The 14,251-nt window shown below is 40.4% G+C and overlaps 1 protein-coding gene across 1 annotated transcript in view; it reads left to right on the top strand.

Annotated features, from left to right (window-relative positions):
- Positions 1–14,016, top strand: part of ERICH2 (glutamate rich 2) — a 61,314-nt gene extending 47,298 nt beyond the window's left edge. The window contains exons 7-8 of the mRNA XM_007953137.1: positions 13,200–13,271; positions 13,895–14,016. Coding sequence (XP_007951328.1) covers positions 13,200–13,271; positions 13,895–14,016 — 194 coding nt within the window. The remainder of the gene's footprint in view (positions 1–13,199; positions 13,272–13,894) is intronic.
- The last annotated feature ends 235 nt before the right edge of the window (positions 14,017–14,251 follow it).

Raw genomic sequence — 14,251 nt, 5'->3', positions numbered from 1 at the left:
CAACAACAACAACAATTATTATTGCACAGTTATTAAAGTATAAAGTAACTTTTGCCCCCAATTAATTTGTAAGCATTGTGAAAATAGGACCATATAAATATATATATATATATATATATATCCTCCTGAACAATGTTTGGTACATAGTCAGCATTAATTTTTTTTATGACTTTAGTGAATCTGTCATTGTATTCTTTTAGTACTTTAAAATATGTTTTTTGCAGTTAAATGATGTGCTTACATGGCCACTCATCAGTTGATTTTGGATTTTTCCCCAAGCCCTTGACTTCTTGAAATGTTTGTTTGATGTTGTTTTGCTCTAACAAAACATCAGAATTCTGAAACAAGTCTCTGGGAAAAAGCAGTCAACTGAGTGGTTTGTAATGTGAATTGCCACCTATTTGGCAGTCTATTTTGAAAACCAGGAAGCTAAAACACAGAAAGAGAGTAATAGGTTAGTTTGTTCTCAGTTCCACCAGTTGACATTACACAGGACAATTAGGCAGGATAGAGAATTTGTTACCCTTGTTGTAATGGCTACAGCATAAAGTTTTGGAAATAAGCCAGTGACCTTAAATCTTCAGAAGGTGACTGACTGGCCTTGTTGACAAGGATAAGTTGTAGGAAGTGTAGTAAACCAACACCCAACTTATAAACATCAGAAGTATGTCTTCATACAACTCAACTCAAAAACCAAAGGAATAACAAATACAGAAATACAATACAGAAAAAGTGAAGTAAAAAATTATGGAAGAGAAAGCCAACTTATTCTGTAAACTTTTACCCAAATGACAATAAAATGTTATAAAAAGAGACAAAATTCTCTTTTCTTTAAATAAGACACTTCATAATATCTAACAAATGAAGTTCATGTATTCTATCTTATGCTGGGCTGAGCTGTTGTTAAAGGTGTTTAGTGACTTAATTTCAGAGATTTTATTTTCCAGTTTTAGGATGTCTGTTTGATGATTTTGAAGAATTCTAATTCTCTGTTGAAATTTTCCATATTTTCATCTATTTTGTCCATCTTTTACATTCATATATTAGTCATAGGTATTTAAGGTCCTTGTCTGTGAATTCCAGTATCTGGATCGCCTTTGGGTCTCCTATTGTTACTTTTTTATCTTGCTTATCAGTCTCCTTTTCCTGCCCATAAAATGTCTGAACCCACTGCCATTGAGTCAATTCCAACTCACAGTGACCCCCATTGGGTTTCTGAGGCAGTGAATCTTTACGGAAGTAGGTTGCCCAGTCTTCCTTCTGTGGAGGAACTGCCAACCTTATGATTAACAGTCAAGTGCCTTAGGTACTGTACCACCAGAGCTTTTTATAAAATGCCTGTTGTTGTTGTTGTTATGTGCCGTCAAGTCGGACTGGACTCATAGCAATCCCTCCTTGGGTTTCTGAGGCGGTATCACTACAGAAGTAGATTGCCCAACCTTCCTTCGGAGTAGTGGCTGGTAGGTTTGAACCGCAAGCCTTCTGGTTAGCAGTCAAGTGCCTTAGGCACTACACTACCAGAGCTCCTATAAATGTCTAGTAATTATTTATTATATGCTTGACATTGTTAACAAAAGAACCCTGAAGACTGAAGATGACTTTTCTTTTTCTTTTTTTTAGCTTTGTTAGAAAAGGTACACATCAGACCTAAAACAACAGTGGGAGGTTTAGCCTGTCCTTTGAAGGTTTCATGCTTTGCTCTTTTGGCCTCTCCCCCAATACCACTTCCAAATTTAGTAAAGTTCTTGAATAGGTGGCTTTGTCTTCTAAATACCATGAAACTACAGAAGATTTCAGTTACCTTTAAAAAAAAACAAAAAACTTCTTAGCCTTCCCCTTCTGCCCCAAATTCTGCATACATAATTTGGGGGAAACCACCTATACATTTCGAACTACTGAAGTTTCCAAATTGTTGCACAAACCCTACATAACCACCCTTCTTCTGTATGACCAACCAATTCCCTGCCCACAGTCTCAACTGGTAAAAAGCCCTATGGAAGAAAATGGTCAGTGACAGACTCTTTACCACTATTATGAATTGAATTGTGTCCCCCAAAAAATATGTGTCATAAATCCTAATCCCTTTACCTGTGGTTATAATGCCATTTGAGAATGGGTTTTATTATGACAATTAGACAGTATTGGTTTAGAGTATGTCTTAAGTCAGCCTCTTTTGAAAAACAGTAAAACTTGGGAAAGCTAGAACCTGTGTAAACTAAAACCTGTCCTAAAGGGAAACTCAAATATTTCCCCCTAAATAGAGAGCAGTAGAAAAGTGGTGACTGCACCCTGCCAAAGGCAGAACATTGCGAGACCTGGAAAAACAAGGTGGTCCCATCAGGTTCCAACTCTCCCAAGTTTCCCTATATGAAAGAGCAGATGGAGCAGGCAGCCCTGCTGAGTGCAGTTCCGCTCCACAACACACGGAGTCACCGTGAGTCAGAGTCAACTCGTCAGAACCAGTGGGTTTTTAATTCTATTTTATATCCAAGGTAAATCATTTGTCTTTTGAAATCCGTTCCAGCATTTTTGGACTTTGTTGTTGTTGTTGTTGTTATGTGCCATTGAGTTGGACCCGACTCATAGCGACCCCTCCTTGGGTTTCCGAGGCAGTATCACTACGGAAGTAGATTGCCCCATCTTCCTTCTGAGGAGATGCTGGTGGGTTTGAACTGCCTGCCATCTGGTTAATAGTCAAGTACCTTAGGCACTACACTACCAGAGCTCCCTTTGGCCTTTAGAGTCAGCAAATAAAATATTTTGGTCAAAAATATTTTTGTGACTTATAAGCATAGAATTTCCTATCAGAAGAAATCCTCAGAGAAAATCATTCAACCCTCTCTTTTTTATAAATAAACTGTGACAGAGGTCAAACAGCTTGCCAAGTGCCACTTCGGGTGTTAGTGACACAGAACTAGAACCCAGGCCCCTTTCATTTCCCCTTTTCTCTCTGTGGTGGCTAAGGCAGAAGGAGGTGATTCAGTACTCCAGCTCCCAGTTCTCTGAGTTTTTTGGTGGCGTCTAATTGTGGGAAAATGTATATATTTTATTTCCATAACCATCACTCATTTTAGAAAGCCTCTGTGAAAGCTTGCAAAATATATGCACTGATCTACCCCATCTGTCAGGCACTTTTGGCTGTTAGCCCTACACCGTGCTGCTTTATCAGCAGGTGCTCACTAAAGTGCTTGTTGACCTGACTAGAACCAGTGAATATGTACTAAGTTCCAGGTCAATGGGAATGAAAATGTTCAAACTGATCTATTTAATGGGGTTATATGCTTTTAAAACTTCCTCCCTCCCTCTCTTCCTTTTTCTCTCATTTACAGCAAATATATGTGGAGCACCAACTCTGTAACAGATACTAGGCTGAGAGCTGTAGGGAGAGCAGAAATGAAAGTATACATGTTCTGAACCTTCTTGGAATTGGCATCAGACATGATTTGACTTGGTTTCCACCCCTACTAGCTTACCTAGTACTCACTCTCGTAGGTCAGTGTCAAATAGTGGTTCCTCTAAAACTCAGGATTCCCAAACCAAAAACCTACTGCCATCAAGTCAGTTCTGACACATAGCAATTTGACAGGACAAAGTAGAACTGCACTATAGGGTTTTGAAGATTGTAAATCTTTACAGAAGCAGGCTGCCACATTGTAATGCTGTGGAGCAGCTGATGGGTTTGAACTGCCAACCTTTCAGTTAGCAGCCCAGTTCTTAACTAGTGTGCCACCAGAGCTCCTTAAATTAAGGATTAGACTAGGGAAAAAAGAGCTACAGAGGGCACTAAGACAGGATCATGATCTTAGGAGCCAATTGAGAAGGAACATTGTTCCTAAGAAGTTGGATAAGTAGGGCCAGGGATTGTGGAGGTTGGAAGTGTCCAGACAAAAGAAGATTGGTTACCTCTGAGTAACATGAGTAACAGAGTTCCGTGCAAGTACAAGAAATTGGGAAGGGCAGTGCCACGTAAGGATCAAGGAAGAAGTGAGAGTTGGAGGCAGAATCTGTCTCGGGGAAGGATGCTCTGTTTCTTGTATACTAAGAGGAACACTTGATTGAGGGCTGCACAAAATCTGTCTATGTATTTAGAGCAACAGACAAAATGTTGTGTTTTTTTTTCATCTAGCATGGACTTCTGGTAGCATAGTGGCTAAGGCACTTGACTGCTAACCAGAAGGCTGGAGGTTCAAACCCACCAGCCACTCCTCGGAAGGAAGATGGGGCAATCTACTTCCGTAGTGATACTGCCTCAGAAACCTAAGGAGGGGTCTCTATGAGTCGGGTCCAACTCGACAGCACATAACAACAACAGCAGCATGGACTTCAAAATATCTTATATCTTACTGTTTTATGTTTAAAGGCTTACAGTATAGATATTCATTTGTCTTTTTTGTCTTCTTAGCTCTCTGTCAATATATAAATCTATGTATCCAAAATGAATTTCATATATACATATTGTTGTTGTTGTTATTTGCCGTCAAGTCGGCCCCAACTCCTAGCAACCCCTCCTTGGGTTTCTGAGGCAGTTATCACTACGGAAGTAGGATTGCCCAACCTTCCTTCCGAGGAGTGGCTGGTGGGTTTGAACCGCCAGCCTCCTGGTTAGCAGTCAAGTGCCTTAGGCACTATGCTACCAGAGCTCCTAAAAAAAAACCTTACTGCCGTCAAGTCAGATCTCACTCATAGCGACCCCCTCCTTGTGTGTACTGAGCATCTACTATGGAAGCTTTTTTTTTTTAATTGTGATTTGGGTGAAAATGTACAGAGCAAATACATTTTCCATTCAACAGTTCATACACATTTTGTTTCATGATACTGATTGCAGTCCCTACAATGTAACAGCCCCCTTCCTACTTCTTCTGTGGTTACTTTTTCCCTGTGTCCTCTTTCCCTATGCATTTCTGCCCTCTGAGCAATCTCCCTGCACAAATGCTGCCCTTCTGATCTCCTGTGGTTACTTTTTCTAAGGAGTGCACCTATCTGGTATAATTGTTCACCTTGTAGGCCTGTCTGTTATTTGGCTGTAAGTTAAGCCATGGGAGTGAGTTCAATTCCAGGCCCAAAGGGTGTCCAGGAGCCATAGTCACAGGGGTTTCACTAGTCTCTATCAGACCAGTAAGCCTGCTCTTTTTGATGATTTTGAATTTTGTTCTACATTTTTTTCCCATTGTATCCAGGATCTCCAATTTTGATCTCTTTCAGAATGATTGTTGGTGGTAAGTGGGCACCATCTAGTTCTGCTGGTCTCAGGGTCATGTAGGCTGAGGTTCCCATGGTCCACTAGGCCTTTGGCCTAATTATTTCCATGTGTCTCTGATTTTCTTCACTCATCTTTGCTCCAGTTGAGGAGAGACCAATTCTTACATTGTAGATGGCCACTCAAAAGCTTTTGAGACCTCAGTCACAACTCACCAAGTAGGATATAGAACAATGTTTTTGTGTAGCATGTTATGCTAATTGAGCTTGATGTCCCCACAACCATGGTCCCAAGCTCATGGACCCAGCGACTCACCCCCTCAAGGTGTTTGGCTATGGCTAAGAAGTTATCATAACTTTGCCCCCTAAGAGTTCTATCATAGGCATGGACATTCTTATAGCATATACAAGTATGTATGTAGAAATACCATCTGCTAAATATATATGGTCATTGGTATATTACCTTTCTCCTACTTATGCATGATCATGTTGTCTTTCTACCTATGTAGATAGGTGGATACCTGTAGATTAATGTTTGTTAATACTGATACTGCAGTCTTCTGTATGTAAAAGTATTTACCTTTGTTGTCTATACCTCTTGTTTACCTCTCTGTGTCTTCCTTTTCGTAAGTGTTTTTGTGCTGGTCACTCACTTTTGGTATATTGCCTTTCCCTTCACTCAAATCAATACAGATATCCTAACTATCTAGATATTTTCACTCCCTTCCTCTCCCATCCCTGATAACTAACAAAGTTATTTGTTAGGAATTTCATGTGTAAACCTGTTCTGGTTACCTAGTGCTGCTCTGACAAGAATATACCACAAATAGGATGGCCTTAACAAACAAGAGTTTATTCTCTCACAATTTGGAGGCTTTAAGTCTAAGTTCAAAGTGCCAGGCTCTAGGGGGCTGGGTGATAGCCCCTTGACCTTGGATTTCAGCTCTGCCTCTTGCTCCCGGCCCACTGAAGCTAGAGGTATCTCTTCACTTGGGCAGCTAATGGCTGCTGAGGCTAACAAGCCCAAGTAAAATGGCACAGTCCCGATGTTACCAAACCACACAGCAGGCCATTAATTTAAGTCCATTGTAAGTCCCAAGTTGGCAGAGCATAGCAGGTTGCTGAACAACGACACGGCTACATGCAGGGTCCAAGCCATAGGCTAGAGACCATTCCCCAAGGCTTCTGTTTATATACAGGAAGCAGACCACATTCCCTAAGGCAGCTACACAGCAGCTCACAGTAGATTCCACCACAGAGTTGATTACCAGTCTCATCACGGGGAATACTACATCCAGCTGCCCAGCCACTCAACCAGCCAAGTTGACACACAAACGTAACCACCACAAAACCTTTCCTTGACTTTTTACAATGTGGACTCCTAATTGTCCTTCTGTGATTGATTTATTTCACTCAGCATAATGTTCTCTAAGCTCACCCATGGTATGAGATGGTTTGCAGATTCATTATTCCTTAGTGTTGCATAGTATTCCATTGTGTGTATGTGCCATAGTTTGTTATCTATTCGTCTGTTGATGGGAATTTAGGTTGTTTTTGTCTCTTTGCAGTTGTGAATAGTGCTGCAGTGACCATGAGTGTGCACATATCTATTCATCCCCCAGCTCTCACTTCTTTAGGATATATACCTAGTACTGGGATTGCTGGATCAAATGGTATTTCTATTTCCAAATTTTTAAGGAAGCATCCCACCATTTTCCACAGTGGCTGTACCATTTTACAGTCCCACCAGCAGTGTATGAGAATTCCAATCTCTCCACACCTTTACTAGCATTTGTTATTTTCTGTTTTGTTGAACTTGGCTATTATTGTTGGGGTGAGATGTTATCTTATTGTAGTTTTGATTTGTATCTCTCTAATGGCTAATGAGGAGCTCTGGTAGCATAGTGCCTAAGGCACTTGACTGCTAACCAGAAGGCTGGAGGTTCAAACCCACCAGCCACTCCTCAGAAGGAGGTTGGGCAATCCTACTTCTGTAGTGAAACTGCCTCGGAAACCCAAGAAGGGGTCGCTATGAGTCAGGGTCAACTTGATGGCACATAACAACAACAACAACAATGGCTAATGATCAGGAGCATTTCTTCATTATTTCTTAGCCACCTGAATATCTATTTTGGTAAAGTGTCTGTTCATGTCTTCTGTCCATTTTTAATTGGATAGTTTGTGTTTTTGATATTTATGGAAGCATTCTTGAATATATGATTTAATTCTTAAGACAATTCTGTGAAGCAGATGCTGTTATTCCCACTTTACAGATGAGGAAATTGAGGTTTAGAGAGGAAAACTAATTTGCACAAGGTCACACAGCTACTAGGTCATAGAATTAGGATTAGAACCCAGGTCTGACTTGATTTTTGCACTATATTCCCATTTTCCATTTGATTAAATGAGCTTATCTTTCTGGTCAAGGAAACAGAAACTTAGAAAATATAAACTTTATAGCTCAGTCATACTAGAAATGATACCTATGGTTGACTAGAATATTTATTTTATTTATATCTAAGGCAATTCATTTGTATAAAATAATGCATCTTTGTCCCTTCAGGAATGTTTTGCATGTTCATTTTCCTGACTACAGCCCCTATTTCCCAGTGTTTACTTGCTGGCCATTTTCAGTGCAGTCATTTATATCTTTGTTTGGCTGTAGGCTTCCCACTTGGTGTCCCAGGTACCCCATGGATGGGCTCTTTCTCTTTGTTTTGCCTTTAAAAAAAAATTCTATTTTGTTCCCCCAAGAAATTTTATCTGTTGGCATAAGCTTGAATTTTCTCTGTCTTCAACACAGTTAGTATATGGTCCTAATATTTCCTCAGCCGTTTTCCTGCTGTCTCATGCAGAACTGATATCTCTGCCCCTGCCATTTCCTGGCAGGCATTGGAGGCAGCCTGGAAAAATGATTTTTAAATGAGACTGAGAATCAAGAGCCCCAAGTACTTTCTGTAGTTCATCTCATGATTGACTGTGAGACTGTACAAATCAATCTTCCTATTTCTTGGTCACTTCACCTGTAGGACAGGAACCAGAAGTTCCGTCTTAGCAGGGAGCCACACTTATTCTCACCCAAGCTTCTATGCACAAAACATTTAGGGCCTGGAAGACCTACTTCACTGATTATAATCATAAATATTTAAGAATAATGGCTTAAGAAGCAAAATTAATGTTATCACTGTAAGCAAGTATAATTGTATCTTCAAAAAAGACAGTTCCTAAAGGAATTGTCTATTTAACTTTAAGCAAAATGAAGCAGTCTTTCCTATTAGCCTGCCATTTCATCTGGGGGTAAAAGTAGACTATATTCTACTCAGATGTCTGCATTCATTCATTCATTTATTAAATTTTTAATATTTGGGGGGCTTCTGCTATGTGCCAGCTACTTTATTGGGAATGCAACAGTGAACAAGATGGACATACTCTGTGTCCTAAAATAGCCCCAAGTTTGATTAGTGAAGGAGCTAAGCCTTTCTCTAGACCCAGAACCATCCCAGGAAGAGTAATAATTTTTTGTTGTTGGATGTCACTGAGTCAGTTACAACTCATGGCGACCCTGTGTACAACAGAATGAAACACTGCCCAGCCCTACATCATCCTCGTAGCTGTTGCTGTGTTTGAGCCCATCGTTGCAGCCACTGTGTCAGTCCATCTGGTTGAGTGTCATGTTCTTTTTTTTGCCGTCTCTCTACTTTATCAAGCATGATGCCCTTCTTCAGGGACTGGTCCTTCCTGATAACATGACCAAAGTATGAGTGACAAAATCTCACCATCCTTACCTCTTTTTTTTTTTTTTTTACTGTATTTTTAAAACGAGTTTTTTATTGTGATTTGGGTGCAAATTTATAAGTAGATTCCTTTTTCTCAACAGTTCATGCACATTTGGTTCCACAGTCCCGATTACTATTCCCAACCACACAAAGCCCTCCTCCCATCTCTTCCCTGTGACTGCCCCTTCCCTATGCCCTTCTTATCTGTGCATTCTTGTCTGTCCGGCTTTCTCTCTATGCAAATGTTCCCTTCGGATGTCTCATGGTTGATTGATCTTAGGTGGTGAATCTCCCTGGGGTAGGTGTTCTGCTTGTAGGTCTTTCTACTGTTTGGCTGAGAGCTAATCCACGGAGGTGAGTCCAGTTCCAGGCCCAAAGGATAACCCGGGACCATAGTCTTGAGGGTTCTACCAGTCTCTGTCTGACCGGTAATTCTGGTCATTTTTGTGTTTTTGAATTTTGTGCCACATTTTTGCTCTCACTCCATCCAAGATCTCCAGTTTGATCCTTTTCTGAGTGGTTGGCATTGGTAGCCAGGCACCATCTTGTTCTTCTGGTCTCAGGGTCATGAAGGCTGAGGTCACCATGATCCATCATCTCCTTGGACTTACTATTTCCAGATGACTTTGATTTTCTTCACTCTTCTTGCTCCAGATGAGGAGAGACCAATAGTTGCATCTTAGATGGCCACTTGATAGCTTTTAAGACCCCATTTGCTGCTCATCAAAGTAGAATGTAGAACAAGATTTTTATATACTATGTTGTGCCAATTGAGCATGATGTCCCCCGAGACTATTTCCCCAAGCCTATAGATCCAGTGAGCCTCTCCTTCAAGGTGTTTGGTTTTCTCTCAGAAGCTACTCTAATGTTGTCCTCTGTTACTTCTGTAATATATATGGATATTTTTGTAGTACAAGTTCATAGGTAAGACTATCTTTGGCCAAATCTTTCCTCGGTCTTGGATATATTCCTATCCACCTACCCACACCTGATCTTCTCATGTATGTATTCACCCACAGCCTAGTGCTGGCTGCCACTGGTAATGCAGTATTGTACATGTAATAGTTTTTGCCTCTGTTATCTATATCTTTTGTGTATGTTTCTGTGTCCTCCTTTCCCCTGTTGTCATTGTGCTGGCCACATACTGTTGTTATATTGCCTTTCCCTTCACCCAAATCAACACGTGACTCTTAACTAGTAAGAAAATTTCCCTTCCCTCCCCTCACATCCCTGGTAACCAACAAAGTAAATTTCCTTCCCTGTGTAAACCTTTCCTTGATTTTTTACAATAATGGACTCATATAATATTTGTCCTTCTGTGATTGATTTATTTCACTCAGCATAATGTCCTCCAAATTCATCCTTTTTTCTTTTTTAACTTTTTATTGTGATTTTGGGGAAATTTTACAAAGCAGATTTATTTTACATTCAACAGTTCATACACATTTTGTTTTGTGACACTGGTTATATTCCCCACAGTGTAACAGTTCTCTTCCCCCTTCCTCCCTGTGGTTGCCCTTCCCCTGTGTCCTCCTTGCCTGTGCATTCTTGCCTCCCTAGCTTTCTTCCTGTGCAAATGCTGCCCTTCTGATCTCCCATGGTAGATTGTTCTAAGGAGTGCAGCTCCCTGGTGTAGGTGTTCAGCTCATAGGCTTGTCTATTGTTTGGCTAAGAGTTAAGCCATGGGAATGAGTTCCTCTCCAGGCCTGAAGGGTGACTAGGGGCCTCCTCTTCTCTATAAACAAATTTGTTGCCATTGAGTCAATTCTGACTCATAGCGACCCCCACCGGGTTTCTGTAAATCTTTACAGAAGTAGATTGTCCTATCTTCCTTTCTTCCTTCTGTGGAGCAGCTGGTAGGTTTGAACTGCCACCCTTCTGGTTAGCAGTCAAATACCTTCGGCACTAGACCACCAGGGCTCCTCTCTATAACATTTGTAATAGTCATGAGCATATTACTCATTCTGTAAAATGTTGCAAAATTACCTCTGACTATGAACTTTACCTGATTAACTTTATTTAACCCAGTTACCCAAATAGCTATTAACATCTGAAGAAAGTCATGTTTCAAGGAACAAGTTGGATAAACTGCACTGGAAAGAGACTTAACCTCAGAGAAAGATTTAAATCACTAATGATACGTATATTTTGTTGTTGTTAAGTGCCATCGAGTCAGACCTGACTCATAGCGACCCATCCTTGGGTTTCCGAGGCAGTATCATTACGGAAGTAGATTGCCCCATCTTCCTTCCGAGGAGTGGCTGGTGGGTTTGAACCGCCAACCTTCTGGTTAGCAGGCAAGTGCCTTAGCCACTATGCTACCAGAGCTCCCAAATTGTATAAAAATTTGCTTTTATTAGAAACCTTAAAACGTATATAAGATACCTTGTATTATAAAAAAAAGATTGCCATCAAATCAATTCCAACTCATAGTGACCCTATAGGATGGATAGGACCTTATAGCACTGCCACAGTGTTTCCAAGGCTGAAATCTTTATGGAAGCAGACTGCCATGACTTTCTCTTGTGGAGCCACTGGTGGGTTCAAGCTGCCAACCTTTCTGTTGCAGCCAAGCACTTGAACACTGCGCCACCAGGGCACCTTAAAAATATCTCTGGAGTCCTCAAAAACAGCTTCTGAGCAGGTGCACAGTCATACTTACTCAGATTACTATCAAGTTGTTAGTTATGCTCTTGGATTAGGAAATAGAGACACTGGTTTGGTGTGCCAGGATGAGAGCCATACGGTGGGGTTCCATGAGCCAGTGGGGCCTAGTTGGACCCTCTGTAGTTGCCTATTTTAGCCAGACGAATAGCACACTTGATGTTTCAGTGCCCCCTGGGGGCCACCAAGATATCACACAGGAGTTACTGCATTAAATGGATGATGCAGCATTATGAATATTCCTCAAGGCAGGGATGGGAAAGGTGGAAAGAGACCTGAAGAGCAAGATCTCAAAAAATAAGTAAAAGGTTAGAACTCCCTGAAACAAAAGATGGGAGTCTTTTTGGCCTCTAGAGTGCTGGCAAACTACCAACTAGCCTAAAACAATTTATTGGTGCAAAGGAAAGCTGACACAGTCACATAAAGGATTAGAAAAAAGGAATAGATAGGGTTAAAAACATGGATACAGTGAAGAGGGGAGGATGTTAAACAGGTGATGACTGAGGTGGGGTCTAGGGCAGAAGTTGTCTGGAGGAAGAGAAATAAGGAACATCAGTTTTCCCTGTTGGAAAGATGAGGTTTTTTAAAATAGCACCTCTACCATGGAGGGCTTGCATTTAAAAACTATTCCTTTGTGTTCAGATGAGGGCTTTGATAGAAGATGTCATGGACACCACAGATAGGTGAGAGAAGGTGAGGGATTAACAGACTTCTAGGTACACAGTGTTCTCGTTAGCGTGGTCTCCATATTTTGCAAGATTTGTACTTCATTGGGGAATAATTATGTTCAAGAACTACTTTGGCTACTAGCCTATAGAAAAACCATATTGCAGTAATGGAAATTGCATTATTTGGACCCAAACCCATTTCCACCAAGTCAGTTTTAACTCATACTGACCCTATAAGACAGAGTAAAATGCTGCATAGGGTTTCCAGGACTTTAATCTTTAAAGAAGTAGACTGCCACATCTTTCTCCAGTGGAGCAGTTGGTGGGTTCAAAGCACCAACCTTTTGGTTAAGCAGTTGAAAACTCAATCACTGCACCACCAGGGCTCATTCTTTGGATAGGAAGTAGAAAATACAGAGTCTCTGTCGTAAATTGGTTCAGCTGTCAGTCAAATGCCTCTTTTTTTCTTAAGTTTGCATTATTACTGCCTTTTATTATCAGTATCTTTACAAATACAATCTTTATTTGTCTTTGGGAGTTGGAAACATTACATATAAACAACTGGGAGTGAACATCTGAGAGTGATAACATCAGCAAATTATGCACTGCAACATTGTATGTAGTACATATTACTAATGATAAGGTATACCAAAAAAAAGACAGTTGTAAGTGGAGTTTGTTGTAACTCAAATGTGTCATAAGTCAGGTACTACTTGTATATATAAATGGAGCATTTTCTCAGTTTACTCTTAGGTACACCTGTGATATAATTGTTTGTGTTTATCACTTTGTGTATTTTCACTTGCTCTGATTGACAGTTTCAATCTTATTCTAAAGAGCCTGTTTGCCGAAACACTTTGACTATTAATAACACACATTCTGTTGTCCATTTCAGTCCTAATCTATGAACCAGAAAATCCTGAGGCCAAGGAGTTTTTCCCACTTATTGAAGAAATGTTACTGATGGGTAAATTTAAAAATTGAAATCCCTTCTTTCTCATAGAACTATGAGCCATCACTATTTTAAAGCTCATTATCCTGGGAGATTGGTACAGTGCATCTTCTCAAAGTAGTTACGAAAAGGGTCAATGGCTGCCTTGGATGATTTAATGAAAACTAACTTGTCCTCTGTCGATATGGTCACGATGACCCCTTCTCTCTTTGGAGTAGAACTGCCAATGCTAAGCAGACTTCTCAGGCACCAGGCACTGGGAACAGACAAGAGTTTCCAGAGGGAGCAGGATGTGTTAATCACCCTTATGTATTAACTTATCCCACAATTCCAAGGAAAGCCAATACCCTATGAACTCTCCTAAATCTCACTTCCTCTTACTCTGTTTTGGTAAGAATTTCATTGACAATAGATTCTAAATTAACTTTACATCCACAAACATCTTTATGTCAGCAAGAATATGTTTCTTTGTATGGCTTCTTTGACCCTACATATGGTTAGCAAAGTCCCACTCAGTTTTATCATGTTCCAAAGAGTATGTATTTCTTGGTAGAGGGAGGAGCAAGGAAAATTCTGATTTTTGAAAGAGTGGAAATATTAAGAAGCATTTTAAGCAATTCTGTACCTTTCTGTGGCAGAGAAAGCTGAGAGTCTGGAGGAAGATGATGAAGACAGTGAAGAAGACAGTAGCATTGAGAGCGAAGGAGAAAGCAGCGAGGAGTCCAGTGAAGAGAGCTCTGATGAATGTGAAGATGAGTGATGAGTGTTACTGCTGTGGTTTAAGCTTTATGCCTTCCCATTAATGCATACCATGGAAATATAAAGACGAGAACTGTATTTTGTCTGATTGTTCTTTATATGATGCAGAGTTCCTTCTAATTTACCTATCTTCTCAGTTTGAGCTCCTTTATATGTAGGCCTCACCTTAATGTGAGTTCCTCAGAGAGGAAAACAGTAATTACAAATAACTTACATAGCACCAACTACATGTCAGG

The sequence above is a fragment of the Orycteropus afer genome, unplaced genomic scaffold (genome assembly GCF_000298275.1).
Source record: "Orycteropus afer afer isolate SDZICR_OR568_19922 unplaced genomic scaffold, OryAfe1.0 scaffold00001, whole genome shotgun sequence".
NCBI classification, from domain to species: Eukaryota; Metazoa; Chordata; class Mammalia; order Tubulidentata; family Orycteropodidae; genus Orycteropus; species Orycteropus afer.
This window is presented reverse-complemented; position numbering and strand designations above follow the sequence as displayed.